Below are 19,240 nucleotides of genomic sequence, written 5' to 3'. Positions count from 1 at the left end.
TCTGTTTGCTCAGCCCGATCTTATGAAAGTGCGAATACCACGAATTGTATTTGTAGTGCATAATATGTTTTCGCGTGCATATGATATGCACTTTATGGCGTGAAATAGGCACGCACTCCACACCCCTAATCCTAACCAAGGGGTTTACAGTGTGTAGCATGCACGCAAAAAAAAAAAAAAAAAAAAAAGATTTTTGGGCCGGCTACTGCTACTGGGCCGGCCCTCTGTCAAATTTTTAAAACCCAGTGTGGCCCTTGAGCCAAAAAGTTTGCCCACCCCTGCTTTAGGGCTTCAATGTAACATGCTCTGCACATTCTCACATCACTTAACTATATAAATAAACACATTCTTGATCAGCATTTATGGACACATTCGGCCCCACAAAGGCAATATGCATCAAGAAGGATGCACGGTCCAAATGCTTGATGACTGACAAGCCATCACGATCTTTGCCCTTAAAAACAGAGAACTGTCATCTTTTTTTTTTTTTTTTTTTTTTTTTTTTTTCAGTTTCAAATCTTAACCAGAACAAGCAAAGACATGACAGGATGAAAAGAAAACTGGCCCGAAATCAGTTGTTGAGGTCACTCAGTACAAGTGAGCACTGACAGGGCACCCTGAGAAGAGGAAACCCCAGGATGGCATGGTCTGAGCAAAACAAATCTGTCTCTTTTCAGGACTGGTAAAACTGGCAAAACATCTGGTTTTTGGAATTCACATGTACAAACATGTTTTGTGTATATATATGTACAAATTTTGATTATGCATAGTTATCCAGTGGGTTTCAGAGGTAATTACATATCAGGATCCCCATTTTTCAAACCAAAATATCCGTATTGCAGCCTCTCCCTACTTTTCACAATGTAAAAAAAGAGATTTTGCCAACCAAACTGTAATAAAATCCCTTCTAAACTGTTTAAAAACCAAAGACCGTGTTAATGACATTATGACATCATAGTAGTACATACATATTATTATGACGTTAACCCTACTAAATAATGTAACCGCATTCTCTGCCGCCAGGCCTGTCATTGAGATGAAATACATTAACATTCAATACATTTTCTTCCAACATTGTTGCTTTAAATATTAATATGAATATATAAAAATGTCAGTATGTATGCCACTTGCATTTTATGCATATAGTCTACATACAGGTATTTACGTTACCCATATGGACTTTTAAGTTCTTAATTGGTTTTCACTTTGATCCAAAGCCCTTTTGGTAAAAAAAGAAAATAAAAATCAACAGTGCAGTTAACTACTTGATATGGTTGTATTGCCTCTGGGCTGCTCTCTTGATTTCATTGCCTTTCTATAGACAGATATATTTGATGCATTTGCTCTGTTACTGCACATTAAGCACATATGTCAGTGACTGCATTGCACAAGCATTTGGAAATCGCATGTTGTGTTAAAGGGGATTGGCTTAGTAGTATTTCCATGCACCACTTGATTTTAGAGTCTAATGTTTCTCATTTAATATTAGCATTAAAGGGGTTGGGATAAATTGGCCTGTATTTGTGGCTTGTATTTAAAACCATGCTGGTCTGCTAAGATCAGGACCATCACGTGTGACACCCTGAAGCCCCAAAACAGATAATTTGGCATAGAGTGTGTTTAACTGTTTGTCAGATACATCTGAGCAACATTCTACCAAACATGCACCGATTCTACACTAATAGGTCTGACCTCTGCAATAGGACTATCAGAGTACTGTGGTTATGTAAAGATATGTGATCCCCAACTGGTAAAATAATAATAATTAAATAAATAAAAAAACAGTAGTAGTTGTATTCAAACAAAATATCATCAAAAACATCCAAACAGTAAAACATCATCATAAATATGATAAATATAATGCCAGTGATACGGATATTGGAGGTAATTAAACTGAAATTTATGGCAGGCCTCACTACAATGTGATTGTGTCAACGAAGTTATCACAGTTGTGTCATTTATTTGTCCGTTCTTTAAAACTAGTGAGGTTGGAAGGGATAGGGGCCATTCACACAGAACGCGTTTTACATTCCATTATTGGCAGCTGCATATTCCATGATGTGTTTGACCTTTGCGTTCACGTCAAGCTCTACAAACGCGGCACTCAAATTAAAATAAGTTCAACTTTTAAAAGACAAGTCTCGAGAGCTTGCGGTTTTCCCCCGTTCCACTGTTTTTAACAACGAAAACGCGTTTTGTGTGAACCAGCCCTTAGAAGGGTCATTCTTGGTTTGTTCCGCTCAGTAGTGCATAAGCATGCTAAGGTAACAAATTCTAATGTGCAAAAAATGCAGTCACATAATACAACCCATTTGGTGGATGTCAACATCTCCATAGTAGTGCAATCTGCTTCTTTTTTTTTTACTTAAAATCACATTTTAAGTAGATATAGATGGGACTTTTTTCAGCTCTGTTAAACTTGAAGTCTTTTTGGGAACGTATCTTAAATCAGAGGGGCTATTATGAATTATGTCCTATCAAATTCATCCCGTTACTTAAGACTTTGATAAACCTTATATATAGCATTAATTTGGCAGTGACAAGTGAGCAGTACCAAATATTCCCCTAATCTTCATTGGGGAATTCATAGTGTATCGGCATGTGTAATATTGCTGCATTCTGGAGTGTAATATTCCTCTTGCACATCCGATTAAGCAGGAACATCAGGTGTGCATTGGTCGAGGATAGCCAGCAGAGAATTAAAGCCTTTGTGCAAACAGCAGGCCATTAAGAAAATAATTTGCTTTGTCTTGAATCCAAGGTTACATGGATAATTGAGGTTAAAGGTCAGAAAGAAATGAAATCTAATTTAGAGCAGTACAAAATCCAATCTTCCAAACTACAGACTAGGATATTAAAACCACGAGTGTACAAGGTTGAATCGACTGCTCAGTGGCACAACAGAGAAAATACCTTCTGCAGGTAACGTGAAATGTTTCCCAGGGTGTTATTAGTCGTGCTCCTGCAAAAAAAACGGCATTAAATAAATGCCCCTTAGATGCTAACAAACATGATCAAAGTCACAGAGGGCAATCCCAAAATTAAAAAGAGCACTCAGCAAATTTAATCACCTAGCAAAAAATATAAAAATAAATAAATAAATAAATAAATAAAGGATACAACCCAAGGAATGACCCCTTCACCCTTCACTTACAGCTAACTGGCATGAATGTGAAAAATATGGACCTGAACAGGGAGACGGCATGAAAAAAGACACGAGCATGATAAAACAGCTAAAATAAACTCAAGTATTTCCAGTAAATGTTGCTGTGAGACTGGACTTACAGTACATTTTGTGTGTGTGTGTAGTGTTAGCATTGATATAACATCTGATATGCTGCATAGTCTGCAATAGAGTAGCAAGTTGAAAGTTGGAGGTGGATACATTTCCACACCAGCGATCTTTGTTTGTGTCACCAGCAAAATTGAGAATAGAGACAAACCGTAATTAGTTTTCACAAAAGCCATGCTATTTTGAGCAACGAGTTTTAGATTGTGATACGTTAAATCTCGCTTTTCGAGAGCCAATCATTTGAGGGCTCAATATTATCTTTTATTGTTCAGCTAAACTAAACTTAGAGGTTATTTAATAAATGCTTTAAACGCTGGTGAATATATGACATCAAAAGATGTCAGATCCTGTGTGTGTGTATACGCCTATATGTGTAGGTCTCAAACCAAAAAAAAAATTTGCCTTTGTTTGAGCTAGTAGGTCTAAACAGTGCCATGCACAGACAATGTTTATGCAAACACAGATATGTACATTCTGGCTACTGACAGCACAAACAAGCATGTGTGTCGAAGCTGGCACTGGTGTCTCCTAAAAAACATGTAAAACACTTCTTATGGACTTTCGTGCACACATTTATATACAAAGCACAACAGTCTCCCCCCAACCCATACCGTTCTTTGCCCAATAACGTCGCATTCCCAGACGACTCATTACTAAAAGAGGTCCTCGCGCCCTATTACCCACGATTCCAGACTAGCAGGGGCCACTGTCAGTCTGTGGGACAGTGATAGGTGTTGATCCATAATAAGTCATCCAGCACTCCCCAGTGTAGGTACAGTATGGAGACTACCACCAGCACATGCATGATTTGATGGCTGTTGCACCAGTAGTCAAAGAGGCCCGGGCGGAAACGCTCAGGGATTCGTGTGATATTGATGACGCCGCCCAACACTGCTAGTGCATCCATGGTGAGAAAGTGGCGCAGTGAGGTGGGACTCCCTCCGCCCACACCTACCGAGCGCAGAAGGAAAAACGAGAAGCGGTAAAGCAGCTGCCAGGCGAAGGAACGCAGACGCCGCACTCTGCTTCGTGCTGTGATGGCACAGTAGATGGCGTAACTGGATAGCAGGATGTACATCAGCAGAGCCACTGTGCGGGTGAAGGGGTAGCAGAGAAGAGTGCTGTACACGATGGGTAGAGCTCCTGTGAACCAAAACATAGTGTTAATAAGATGACAAGTTAAGCTTGTTACCTAATATTCAACTGTATAGTTCATCATTCAAGCATAGGTGAATTTTAAGTGTATTTAACACACCTGCTTCCCACTGTACACTGTAAAAAAAATGGCATATTTACTGAAATAAATATGATAGCAATATTTCAGGATGGCATTGGACGGTTATCATCCCTAATATATACAATCACCCCAAATTATATATATACAAATAATAAGATATCATATATATATATATATATATATATATATATATATATATATATATATATTTATAATGTTCCTTTGTTTCCCAAATAAATGGTCGATAATTATAAAAACTAAGAAAAAGCACTTTAAATTTGACAAGATCTTTATCAAATAAACAGAGCAAGAGACAATGGAAGTGCCTTTTCAGCTTTTCAGTGCTGCTTGACATGACAACAGAGAAAACTGTCTTGTTGTAAGGCACTTCAATGGATTTCTTTTGTTTTCTCTTTGTTTCTTTATTTCCTTTGTAACAGCATGTTGAGCAACACTGTTTTCAACGATATAACATGAGCACGCACAGATAAGGGGGAAACACACATTTTACTTATTCATTGGGCTGCTGTGACACAGGTCTCTATCGCAACACAGCCTGTTTTTGGTAATCACAGCTAAAAATGACCTGATGACACATCAGTTCATCAGGTGACCTCATCAGGTTTGAACAACCTGTACAAAAATATCAAATTTGAGGTGTCAGGAAAAAAAATCAGCCGAGGAAAATAGAGAACAGAATTGAAAAGATGTACTGAGAGATAATGTGATGGAGAGCTCGGATTGATCTAACCGCAGTTTGAGATGCTGACCTAGCGTGTTGATCATGCAGATTCCGCACATATCTAGCGTGAGCAGGGTTTTATAGACGGGCTCGCCACCCTCATGGTTCATGAAGAGGTGGTAGACCACTGAGCCCAGCTGCGGCGACAAGCAGGCCAGGAAGTGCACCACGCCGAGCCACGTCACGGTGATCTGCGACCAGGGGATGTTGAGCGGGAGCAGCACCAAGAAGCAGAGCAGAGGGATTCCTGAGTGAAGAAAAAGAAACAATGAGACGACGAGGCTCAGGAGGGTCATTGTGTACTGAAGATGGCGTAAAGTGCTGTTAAAACACACACGGCCCATGAAGAGAGCGAGAAAGTTGTGTTTGGACATTATGCTCAGACAGGCCCTACAGTGTTTCATCACGTCCCTTGAGTTGAATCGCTGCCGCCTAAACAACACATGGATTTATGGAGGCCCAGGGTACGGCCCAGTGCAATGAGGGTCTCAGTGGCTTTGCTGTGCTAATTTTAGCAGCAGCTGCCAAAATGCAAACTACATGCTAAAACAAAGATCTTTAGCAGTAAACAACAGTTAGTCTCTTTATAACAGGGACTCAAAGTACAAGAAAAAGACAATCTTGAACAATCTTCTGGTTATTTGTGAATCTCTCTTAGCCGCTGTCATTCACCCAAATGTCAAATGACTTACCCTGGTCAGGTAAAAGCACCAATGCCTTCTAGCACTTCTATTTTGAGTGAGTTATCTCTGTTGGCTTAACTCTCACGTTGACAAAGACACTATTGTTAGAGAACATGCACTTTACCCTAGAAAAGTACATACATTTTAGCGGCACTTATGCTTTGTACATAATGTATGTATGTATATATATATATATTAGGGCTGTCAATCGATTAAAATTTTTAATCGCGATTAATCGCATGGTTGTCATGAGTTAACTCGCGATTAATCGCATTTAATCGCACATTTTTTATTTGTTCTAAATATACCTTAAATTATTACTTTTCAAGTTTGTAATACTCTAATCAACGTGGGCATTGATAAATATAGATGCTTTATGCAAATGTATGTTTATTATTGAAACCATAGTCAATATAGCATGAAGACGAGACATGTTTCAAAGGTCATAGATGTTTTTCAAAGAACTTGTTCATGTCTATTAGACACATGTAGAAAGAACAAAGAAATACCAGGTTCCCATTACTTCTCTTTCTTTGCACTGAGCAATTTACTAACACAAACATGTTTAGATTTTTGCATGACAGGGCAGCTCTTCTGAAAATGCTAAATGTACATTTAGCATTTATTATTACATTGTAGTTTGTCTCTCTCTGTGCCCATTTTGATGAAGCTAAATTCTCAATACATTCTCAATAAAACGTATATTTTACTGTTTCTGTTGTCAAACAACGGAATGAATTTGAAATGGTGACTGAAACGCGACCAAATAAACATAACCAGCTCTCCCTTCCAAGACGTTAATCTGCACAAAAATTCTGATAATCGAGCCGTCGTCTGGTGAAATCAAATACACATAAGCTAAAGACAATATCCGTGCTCTGATTTCGGCTATATTTGTAAAATTAGAGAAGCAACATAATATCTGTGTTTAACTGAATTAAAGCGCTGCTCCTCCGCGTGAGACGCAGAGAGAGAGAGAGAGAGAGAGCGAGAGCGAGAGAGAGAGAGGCGCGCGCGCGTGCTGGGAGAGCAGTACCGGCAGTACCGGTATATTCTCAGAAACTAAATAAGGTTTGGGCGCTTTGTTGAAGGGAAAAAAATCGCTAAAGGGGTCTGCAATGTGGCTAAGTTGCCAACACTGTGTATCTGCATTTCTCCAACTAGGTTTTGGGCCACGGGTCAAACAGAAAATACGCGCTGCGTTAATCGTCCGTTAAAAAAATTAGTGCCGTTAATATGATTTTGCGTTAACGCGTTATTAACGCGCTAAATTTGACAGCCCTAATATATATATATATATATATATATATATATATATATATATATATATATAGTTGTAATCGAAAATTTTCAAACCCCATTTCAAATCAGGTTTATTGGCAAAATTTACAGACTTTCAGCTTTGTGCAATGAATAAGTCAAACAAAAGTAATTGAAATAGCTCAACACAACAAAATTTTCAAGTGGTTACCCCAAATTCAACTGAAAATGCAACTTTTAATGACTTCTGCAGTTTAAAAATTATTCAACCCCCTGAATTGAATCCCTCACAACAGCACAAATCGGCTTCATTAGTTGTACCAGGTGTGTTTGAACTAGAACACATGAAATATTTGAACTAGGTTTGTTGAGTGTCACATTTGACTGCATGTTAGAAATATGTCAAAAGAATGGTCCAAAAAGTTAAGAGAAGATATCATCGCCCTTCACAAACAAGGAACAGGAGGATACAAAAAGATAGCGAAGGCACTAGGCCTAAATGTTCCTAGAGACATTGTTGGAAAGTCTTAAGTTCAAAGTTAGAGGAAAAGTGGTTACACTACCTGGACAGAAAAAGCTAAGATGAGCTAAGGTAGCTGTGCAGCAGGTCATAACAGCAAAAGTGTGTTCTGCTAAGTACTAAAGATGCTTGCCATGATGAACGGGGTTGAATAATTTTGAGACTGCAGAAGTCATTAAAAGTTGCATTTTCAGTTGAATTTGGGGAAACCACTTGGAACATTTGTTGTGTTGAGATATTTCAATAAGGCCTACTTTTGTTTGATTTGTTCATTGCAATCAGCTGAAAGTCTATACATTTTGCTAATAAACCTGATTTGTAATGGGAGTTGAATAATTTCGATTACAACTGTATAGCCTTTATAATGATTTGGTAAATCATAACTATCATAACTCATAATTGACTTTTCAAAATTACAACTTTTTATGTCATAATTATCATTTAACAAAGCATGATTGTTATAGTAGTTGGAGAGTTGATGCACACTTTAGCCTATTAAAAGTGTAAAAAGGGACACCAAAAAAATGATTTTTTGAAGCATCAAAGTGGTAGTTGCGTGGACTGTCAATGGAGGGACAGACATCTCTCAGATTTCATTAAAGGGGTGGTATAATGCCATTTTCACATGATGTAAAATAAGTCTTTGATGTCCCCAGAGTGTGTATGTGAAGTTTTAGCTCAAAATACCCCAGATATTGTTATATGTGACCCTGGACGACAAAACCAGTCACATGGGTCAATTTTTTTAAATTGAGATTTATATATCACCTGAAAGCTGAACAAATACTCTTTCCATTGATGTATGGTTTGTTATGATAGAACAATATTTGGCCGAGATACAACTATTGAAAATCTGGAATCTGAGGGTGCAAAAAAATCAAAACATTGAGAAAATCGCCTTTAAAGTTGTCCATTTATGTTCACGATTGTGCAGCATTCACTCACAAAAATAAATGTTTTATATATTTACGGTAGGAAATTTACAAAATATCTTCATGGAACATGATCTTTACTTAATATCCTAATGATTTTTGGCATAAAAGAAAAATCGATAATTTTGACCCATACAGTGTATTGTTGGCTATTGCCACAAATATACCCGTGCGACATGTGACTGGTTTTGTGATCCAGGGTCACATATAGCATGTTAAAATTGTCACTTTTTGAGGGTGAGCAAAAACGCACCGTTTTTGTGTCTGTCCCTTTAAATGAAAATGAGCTGCTGCTCCCAGCACAGGGAGCGGAGCTGCAACAGCTTGTGTCCTGAAAATTTAAAAAACTTTTAGACTTTTATGTCCAAACCGGAATCATACAAAGATGGAGAGACTCAAGAAGAAGTGACAACATTTAGACAACATTTTTGAATGGTTAGTTGATGAATTTATGTAGCTTATGTATAGTTATCTTCTAGTCACTGATTAGCATATTCTGTCATGATAATCTATAAATCGCGTTCCCAGGGGCCTTCAGTTTTGTGGTGTATGTGCAAGTGTCAATCAATTTATGCAGAAGCCTGCTATCAGATCATAACCCTCCATCAGTGGCCAGACAAAGAGTATATGGTTTAGAGAAGCCCACAGACCTAAAAAACTTCAGCAAATGTTGTAAGACCAAGAACAGATCAGAAAAGATTAATAGTCATAGTCAAGAGTCAGGCTGAGAGCTAAATCTTTCTTTAAACAGTTTTAAACAGCAGATGTTACAGGTAGGAACCTATGAAGAACAACAAATGTTGCTGTGAAGACATGGCATGCAAACATGGGATTAAATTGTGCATACGAATCATGCAAAGTAAAACTTAAATACAAAGCATACTGTAAAGAATCATGCACATCGATTGCATTCAAATGCAAGAATGGATATCGGCCTGTGTTAAAAAAAAGACAATATCTACAAGGAATCTTCATTCCTCCATCTTCATTATTGTCAGTGCTTCTTTACAAACTCTAACAGGAGGTATTTATACCAGTCAAAACAGTAGAGAGAGACAGAACAAATGCTCCTATATTTCAGATTAAAAAAGGACAACCAGGTGCAACTCCATATAGCAAATTCATCTCTTGGGTCAAGTTAAGCTGTGTAAACTAAGTTAAGCTCAATTTAAACCTCTATTTTCTACTTATTTGACTACAGTAGGCCAGAACACTCTGAAATATACTCTGAAATAGCATTGGCTTGAGAACACACAGCAAATTTGAGAGTGTGCACAGATGACGTGTTTATCTCAGTTTTTAAGTAATGTAAATTAGTGTGAATGTGTCACTCTTCATCATAAAACAATATAATAAGACTTTTATTTTATATATATATATGCTTTTACTAATTCTTTCACCCTAGCTTATAGTATTCTGGACGATGTTTGAGCTCTGTATAGCACCAACAAAATATTACTAGTCAACATGGGAGTTTCTTGGAAGGGAAGGGTGTATATGACAGTACACCTGCAGGCAACTCATGACCCAGCTTGATGGTTCCACACAGGACTGAAATTGAGTCTACAAGTTTACAAGCAGAAATTCCTTTGGAGATGACATTTATGCCTGATTATACAATTTTATATATTTCCTCTCGGCAACCAATGCACTAGAATGCTTATCTAGACACTGCTCACTGCAATACAACAATTCAACACAAATTACTTTTTTGTGCCCCCGATCTGATCTGATCCAAGTCACTGAATATTAAGTATATATCTACTGATACTGAGTCCTGATCCGATACTTGTATTTTCCTAGTGCTTGGTGCACACTTCAAGTAGGCCTACATTAAAGGTATAGTGGAGGATCTTTCCGAATTTTAGATAAGACCTGCCCTCTCCACTTTTGAATAAGTTTGATTGATTCACCAGAATGATTGACAATTAGGAGGACCAATAGTATAGGTGATCCACCCAGAAGTAAAAAATCCTCCGCTATACCTTTAAAGTTATTAAAATAAATCCAATGTATACAGGGCCGTGCGTGCAGTTTCTCATGGGCGGCGGCATTAACTATGGAGTAGGCTAATTCCATAAAGATTATTAATCATTACAATTTCCTCATTTGAAATTATATATATATATATATGACAAAACAAAGATTCAGCAAAAATTGTACTTTTTTTTCTTTTTTTTCCCCCATTTTTGAGATGTCTAAATACTGCAAACAGACAGTGGCTCAGTAGTTTTCAAGTGCTTTACATTATGTTCCTAAAATTAATTCCAATTATACCAAATTGTGTTAAATTTGTACTTTTTATTGTAGCACAAAGGTCGCACAGACCGCATTTATTCAACAACCATGGTCGCAAACAATATGGTCAAGAATCCTGTTTGGATTTATAACAAATTGTCACAGGTTGCTAACAGATAGTAGCAGCCTAGTTAAGGAACACAGACTGGTTGCATGACATTTTCATTCGATCAGAATTTCACAATCGACATCGTTAAACTCCAACATGTTTTTCGGTATTATCAGATTATCAGCGCAGCTCAGAGAGAGCATGTGCGCATGGTTGTCAGATTAAGAAGATGTATCCATTTAAGAGAAAAGCCCCATACTATGTACACATATACATATATATATATACACATATATATACATACACTCTTTATAAAGACATTGGTGTAAGTAAAAATCTAATACAATGGTAGACATTGTAAACAGACTGTGTGGTCACGACATGAACAGTTAAATGCCCCCACTTTGCAATAAACGTGCAATGCACAACGCTATTTATATTTATTTAGCATACAATACCTCGTATTCACATTCCCTTCCACTCTATTTAACATACCTGTACATACTGTGCATATATTGTCCATTATCTATTTGTTTATTTTTATTATCTGTCTTGTGGCTGTCATTCTGTCTGTGCACTGGAAGCTTCTGTCACCAAGACAAATTCCTTTATGTGTAAGTATAGTTGGCAATAAAGCTCTTTCTGATTCTGAAAAAAATAAAGGCCCAGATACACTCACCTAAAGGATTATTAGGAACACCTGTTCAATTTCTCATTAATGCAATTATCTAATCAACCAATCACATGGCAGTTGCTTCAATGCATTTAGGGGTGTGGTCCTGGTCAAGACAATCTCCTGAACTCCAAACTGAATGTCAGAATGGGAAAGAAAGGTGATTTAAGCAATTTTGAGCATGGCATGGTTGTTGGTTCCAGACGGGCCGATTATTTCACAATCTGCTCAGTTACTGGGATTTTCACGCACAACCATTTCTAGGGTTTACAAAGAATGGTGTGAAAAGGGAAAAACATCCAGTATGCGGCAGTCCTGTGGGCGAAAATGCCTTGTTGATGCTAGAGGTCAGAGGAGAATGGGCTGACTGATTCAAGCTGATAGAAGAGCAACTTTGACTGAAATAACCACTCGTTACAACCGAAGTATGCAGCAAAGCATTTGTGAAGCCACAACACGCACAACCTTGAGGCGGATGGGCTACAACAGCAGAAGACCCCACCGGGTACCACTCATCTCCACTACAAATAGGAAAAAATTTGCACGAGCTCACCAAAATTGGACAGTTGAAGACTGGAAAAATGTTGCCTGGTCTGATGAGTCTCGATTTCTGTTGAGACATTCAGATGGGAGATTCAGAATTTGGCGTAAACAGTATGAGAACATGGATCCATCATGCCTTGTTACCACTGTGCAGGCTGGTGGTGGTGGTGTAATGGTGTGGGGGATGTTTTCTTGGCACACTTTAGGCCCCTTAGTGCCAATTGGGCATCGTTTAAATGCCACGGCCTACCTGAGCATTGTTTCTGACCATGTCCATCTATTTATGACCACCATGTACCCATCCTCTGATGGCTACTTCCAGCAGGATAATGCACCATATCACAAAGCTCGAATCATTTCAAATTGGTTTCTTGAAAATGACAATGAGTTCACTGTACTAAAATGACCCCCACAGTCACCAGATCTCAACCCAATAGAGCATCTTTGGGATGTTGTGGAACGGGAGCTTCGTGCCCTGGATGTGCATCCCACAAATCTCCATCAAATGCAAGATGCTATCCTATCAATATGGGCCAACATTTCTAAAGAATGCTTTCAGCACCTTGTTGAATCAATGCCACGTAGAATTAAGGCAGTTCTGAAGGCAAAAGGGGGTCAAACACAGTATTAGTATGGTGTTCCTAATAATCCTTTAGGTGAGTGTATATATTCATGGTTCTTTTTCGTTCTTCACTTATGGGTAAAAAGAAGTTTGAAATCTAAATATGTTCTGTGCGCTTTCCTCTCAATAACAAAATGAACACAAAACAAAAATTAGAAAACAGCAAGCATTTTTTAAGAAAGCATAGGAAAATCATCAGATCATAGCAACATGGATATGTTTGCACGAGCTCTGCAATTCAATACTCTTGTAAAGTCACGTCACGTTTATTTATAAAGCACACAACAGATTGCTTAAAAGTAAGCAGCTTTACATTTAATTAAACATGAAAAACAGTGTCAGTGTCCATTTCATCAGAAGTTTATAACTTCATTGCGTTCATGTTTTCACGTGTGGACGACTGACCTCGACGAACTGAACAGAAGAAATGAACCGGGGAAGATTTCCATGTGAATGAAGGCGGAGCCTCAGAGCACACCTATTTATTACATTATTGAATGGTAGTACGAAGATGTTGGCTAGCCGGAGCAAACTTTTCTGTAAAGTTCGCTTTGACAAGCTGTTTTGAACTCCCAAAACAAACTCTGTTGCCATTCTGCATCAATGTCGAATGCCATTCTGTCAGACAAGTTCGAAGCAAGACGCAACCCATAGCAATGTCTCAGACAGTCTTAGGGCAGATAAAAATAAACAGTAAATAAATTACTTTCGAGGGATTCGTAACAAAAGTGTGCATCAAATATGCTAAACGCAGAAGCTCAAACATGCTTAAATATTTAAGCTTCTTTTTTTCCTTTTAATGGCAAGGCAAACCAACTTGAAGGAGAATTATCCACAACCTGAACCTACTGCACGACACAAGCATGACAGCTTTCGTAAAATAAAGGATCTTTGAGATCGACTAGGGACATCCCTATAACAAACTGCAGCATAGTGATGTACAAAACCACAGAGTGGGATGGAGAGATGCCGGTCTTTGCATTTTTTGGTGTAGCTGTACAACAATTTAAAGGGATATTTCACCCAAAATGAAAATTGTGTCATTAATTCACCCTCATGACGTTCCAACCCTGTATAGGCCAATTCACACCACAGACAAACCCCAAAAAAAACAGTTGGCTGTTGGATTTATAACTTTATGAAAAGTAACTGTCATGTTCATACTGCCCCAAAAGACAGTGACAAGCGCTGACTGGACATGTTCAAACCTTGACCAACACCAACAGATGCCGACAGGGGCAACACACTGTTCCAACGAAACCCAACAAATTTTGTTTGTTGGCATTTGTGCAGTGTGAATTAGCCTTATGACTTTCTTTCTTTCGCGGAAAAGAAAAGTAGATATTTTGAAGAATGTACTGGTCTCTCTTTTCCATTCAATGGTGTTTGAAGATGTCAAGGTTAAAAAAGGACACAAAATCACAAAGCCGGTGCAGCCCCACAGTTAAGGGGACCCTGCAGTGAACAAACCTCCATTTCCTTCCACTGTAGAAAAATTAGGCCAAAATATCCCTGAAACGGTCATTGCCGATTACGTCATTTGGAGCCCGAGTCTGCGCAGCAGTGATCCTAAAGGCTGGGACACACGAAGCCTATGGTCGGCCGTCAGGCACTGTCAGCTGTTTTTGAGCATCAGTAGGCTTAGTTTTTTCGGTGTGTTCCGCACCATTGGCTCTAGTCATACGCCGTCTGGGTTTTCGCCGTCAATGAGAGAGAGAACTCTGATTGGCTGTTCAGCTTAGCAAACAAGTCAATGCACGAGAATAAAAGCGAAAGTGATGAAAGCGAGCAAATGAGTCAAGACGCTACAGACAGAAGTCTATTATAATTTTATGTCATCTTACCTGAGCATTCAAATGCAAATATTTTTATAATAACATGAGCCGACTGGAATGAAGAAAATGATCAGCGTGATTGATATTCATAATGGTAAGCAAGCATTGCTTTGTACAGTTTGTATATCTGCAGTCTTAGTTCCGGTTTCCCTTTTTGAATGACGAAAATAGTCAGACTATTGATGCCTGCTGATATAGACATATTTACAAACACGCAGACGCACAACGCACGTGAAAGTTGACAGTCACCTTTAGTCCTTTTGATGTGTTCATAACATAGACTGTAAAAAATATGGACAAAGCGTCTGTGACGTCACCCATAGACTTTCTGAAGAGCGGTTTTGAGGCCATTTATGGGGGGTATGGGCGACGCCATCTTGGAAAATCTTGGGAAATCCTAACCCCTGATGTGTTGAGTCAGATAATGGCCGAGACGTCAAATTTCAGGAATTCCACTCGGCGCAGCCTATGCTCGTTATCAGCTGTCAATCAAGCTGTCAATCAAAGTTAACCACGCCCTTATTTGTCATACATTTTATATCTAAATACGATCTAAACTAACGAGTTAGAAAAAAATTCACCCCCCTCACAGTTGTCAGGCACTCGGAACCTATCGAAAAATACAATAAAAGTCAATGGGACCAACCTGTAAAAACATGAATTTATGCTGTGAAAACGGACATTTTAACATGGGGGTCTATGGACATTTGCTCCCTTTTGGGACCTGCCCCTAGCTGATTTTCGATGTATTGCAGTTTTTCGCACTTCCGGGTAGGCTTCATTTTTCAGATTAGAATGTTGCCGCTTGGTTCAAAAGCAGCTGAGAGCCGGCGAGAGGCGACAGCACAGTCAGCTTTCATCTGCGCTAGTTCTTTGACACCGGCTTGGAGTGTCCCGGGCTTTATGTGGAGCGCCAGTATCAAGATCCCGCACATACACCCGCTCCTGTAGACTCAATTGCAAGCACAGCTGTCGATCATGACATTACAGCCATGACATTTTTATAGCATCAAATAACTAGGCTAACTAAAACCAAACTTACTGTAAAAACGAGCATTGAACACACATCTGCATAACAAGAACTACCTAAAATGACAGAAATCATCTTTGGAAAATAATTACTTCAAGAGTAATTATACTTTTTTAGTTGTCTCTCATATCCCAAGCCAAATGTTTTGGCATCACTTTTCAGGACACATGCAACACACTTGGGCTATGTCCGAGATCGCCCCTTTACCCTTAAATAGGGCACTATTTAAGGGGAGGGGACAGCCATTTGTGTTTGGTGTCCAAAACCATTGGCCATTATCAAGTGCACTCATTCAATCCCACAATGCACAGCAATAACGAGTTCACAACCAATGAACGCTCAATGACTAGAAAATACCAATAATGCACTGTGAAAGTAGCGCACCGAATTAATTCCCGAGTCTCGCCAGAAGATGAATCATCCATCCATCCATTTTCCAAACCGCTGGTCCACTGTGGCTACAGTGTAACATCATACAGATATAAATTCCTTTTTTATTGATTATTAAATTGTTTAATTAAAGTTTATACATAGTTTCCTTAATAGAGTTCAAGATAAATCTTTTCTTCTTACTACTGGAGCTTCCAGTTTGGTAAGTTTCAAATAATTAAATAACAAACTACGCAAAAGCGGCAGCCCTTCAGGCACACTCAGTGTCCGAATTTGCTCACTCGTTTTCATTCACCAACTATATTAGACTAGTGTAGCCTACTAATGTAGGGAATAGTGAATGAGGGTATAGGTGCAATTTTGGACACAGCCTTGGTCTACACTTGTTTTCGCTTATTGGACATGTTGGATCATGTTTTTTCAGGTTGTGGAATGTCTGTGAACTGATGTACTACAATATGATGATTGTCCGTGTTGGTTAGGTTTGGCATGAAAAAGAGAACATTCAGGACATGCTTAAAATCTGCTCCTTTGTGTTTAAACAGAAGAAAGTCATACAAGTTAAGACCAATATGAGCATAAATAAATAATAACCATTTTCAGGTGAACTATTCCATTAACACGTAGTTTTATGAAAGAGCCAGTAAGATGCAGTTTACAAACGCTCATTCCTTGGGTAGGAAATAAAGACATTTCCTGTTTCTGATGGTAGCCTATAGCAACACTGATCATTTAAATAGGGTTTAGACTATAGCCATGAATGGGTAATACAAATGCAAATACTGGTAAGACCGAAGCAGCCAGGATGGGTAAAGCTCTTACTAACATGACTGAAGTTATGCATAAGTTATGCATAACTATGCATATTACGTTTTTTTTTTTTTATACAAGTAATACAATGACACAAAAAGTGAGGCAGATGACATGTAAGTTAACAAACACATAAAGAGAGAGGGCACTGTCAGCTTCCTCTTTGGAGGCAATATCTCACTCACCATGTGTGTAGATGTTCCCCAGCTCATTGTGCAGATAGAAGAGACTCTTGATACACTCCTGGACGGAGGAAATGGGTCTATAACCAGTCAGGACATATTTGTTGAACTGTAAATGTGGAGGAGAGTTTGCCCAGTCCAGCAGTCTGGGACCGTTTAAAAATGCCATAGCAACCAGAAACAGTCACAACGACGACTCTAAAATAACTACGCTATACATCTACACTTACACGTACAACACACTAAAAAAAGATTTGACACCCTAGACATCAGTCAGAGAAGTCCAGTCCGGTCATGTGCAGCCAGCTACATGGCTAACAGACCGGTTCTTCAGCCGAAAGAATAAAAAAAAAATGACTTTTGCCTTAGCGACGGTTTATTTTCGAGCGCTGGCGGCGGTGTCATCCACACGGGTTGACGTAGAAATTCCCGGCTGCGTTCATAGTGAGCTTTGCTGATTTATACAGTGCAGCATGTAACATTTAAACGAAGTGCGGTCACACCCTGCTCAAGTCTTTCAAACAAAACCCCACCAGCTTCTGTCAGCTCGACTTCAGAGGCGACCCGAGGAGAGGTGGCTTTCGTTTGCTGCTCATCAAACAGCCGCTGGATAATTTCACCATCGGGAACCGCAGGGTTCTCGTGAACGCGTCCGTGTTCTCGGTTCAGGATAACTTCCTCATATTCCCGTGGAGTGAATCATCATCATCATCATCATCATCTGTCCGTCCTGAGCGTTGGCATCCAAGCTAACTGTAACCAGCGCTCTGAGAAACCCGTGTGTTTGCAAAAAAACTGATACAAAAGACTCATTTACAGGACATTTCGACCTGAAAGAAGCCCGAGACAGTTGTATTTTCGGTAAACAAATACCGGAATGCATTTAATATAGTGACGATACGACAATATTGCTTGACACCAACCATAAGTAACGCAGTCACTATAAAAATAACGTTATATAGTAACGTTACAGTGCCAGAATCGATATGACATACCACGGGATTTAAGGGGTTAACATTAAGATATTCGGCTTAAAAAAAAAAATGCACACAAGTTTGATATGTACTATTATCAAATTCTCATAGATATGTCAAGTTATTCTCCCCGCCCAGATATCAAGCATCTCCTCCAGCACTAGTATCCAATAAGGAGGTGCACCGTGCAAATAAAAAGTGTACACACATGTATCATGTGTTTTGCTCTTTCAATTTAACAATAAGGATATTTTGATATCAGACGCGCTCAGTGCGTTTTCTGTTCCCTGTCATACACTACCCGGATAGCTCAAGAGCTAACGGGCTAGCTGCCGTCACCTTGATTGTGCTGACTGCAAAAACACACGAGCTTCAACAGTCACCGCTTTAGCAGCGGTTAAACTTCACAACCGGTCTTCCCAAACAGCGGCACAAGCATTCCTGCAATTCCCCCCATTCCGACTAAAAATCTCTGTATCCATAGGCTTGGCATTTGTCATCCAGCAACCGGAGGAATGTACGCGGTGCTCCGCTCCCGGGATCACGTCTCCCCTGTGCTGCCAAGGGATGTTGCTGCTAGCTTGCAGTGATTTCAGCCAGCAGAGTTTTAAACGTGGGCTTTGGTGAGGAAATCCGTTTCTGTTAAGTGGCTATGCCCCAAAAAAAGGTTACTATCCTCTAGAGTCCACCGGCTCATTTCTTATGGGCTGTGTGATACCGGTGTGAGGGAACATGCGGCTGGTGGAGGGGCGCAGCGGCCCGGCCTTTACTCCTCATCATCCGCTGATGCTGCAGCGCTCTAATCCAGTCTGGACCAACTGGAAGGAAGAGACGGGGGTGGCGCGAGGACAGGATGGATTCAGTTTGTGTCTTTTAGATAGTTTTTTCCATTAAAACATATTTTCTTAGAACGAAATAGCAAGATGACATAAAAAATCACTATTTTCGCTCATTGTATTTTAAAATAATAGTAGGCTATTTTATAATGATAGCTCAAGAGTAGCGATGTCCGATTCTGAACGACTCGGACCTTTTCAATGATTTGGTTGGACAACGATTCGCTCAAGAATCGAACTAAATCCGTCCGAGCGGAGTCATTTGACCGAGCTCTCTTGTCCGATTCGCAATTAGCCAATTTGGAGTGTAACGTAACCGAGGATTTGACTGA

The 19,240-nt window shown here is 39.2% G+C and overlaps 1 protein-coding gene across 1 annotated transcript; it reads right to left on the bottom strand.

Annotated features, from left to right (window-relative positions):
* Positions 1–3,710: 3,710 nt before the first annotated feature.
* On the bottom strand, positions 3,711–17,821 carry paqr4a (progestin and adipoQ receptor family member IVa). The gene is made up of 3 exons (XM_081364446.1): positions 17,102–17,821; positions 5,300–5,518; positions 3,711–4,435 (listed from the first exon to the last, which is right to left on the bottom strand). Exons 1-3 carry the CDS (start codon positions 17,265–17,267, stop codon positions 4,002–4,004), a joined length of 819 nt encoding a protein of 272 aa, XP_081220572.1. The 5' UTR covers positions 17,268–17,821; the 3' UTR covers positions 3,711–4,001.
* Between the last annotated feature and the right edge of the window lie 1,419 nt (positions 17,822–19,240).

The sequence above is a fragment of the Scardinius erythrophthalmus genome, assembly GCF_964197995.2.
Source record: "Scardinius erythrophthalmus genome assembly, chromosome: 1".
Classification (NCBI taxonomy): Eukaryota; Metazoa; Chordata; class Actinopteri; order Cypriniformes; family Leuciscidae; genus Scardinius; species Scardinius erythrophthalmus.
Note: the sequence above shows the minus strand (reverse complement) of the source record. Positions and strands in the feature narration are given on the sequence as shown.

What these genes read in the sequence shown, in the direction of transcription:
- paqr4a (XM_081364446.1), bottom strand. Translation starts at nt 17,267, where the DNA reads ATGGCATTTTTAAACGGTCCCAGACTGCTGGACTGGGCAAACTCTCCT. An exon ending in GGGGAACATCTACACACATG is followed by an intron (nt 5,519 to 17,101) that starts GTGAGTGAGATA and finishes TTCTTCACTCAG; the next exon opens with GAATCCCTCTGCTCTGCTTC. An exon ending in CTGCATGATCAACACGCTAG is followed by an intron (nt 4,436 to 5,299) that starts GTCAGCATCTCA and finishes TTTGGTTCACAG; the next exon opens with GAGCTCTACCCATCGTGTAC.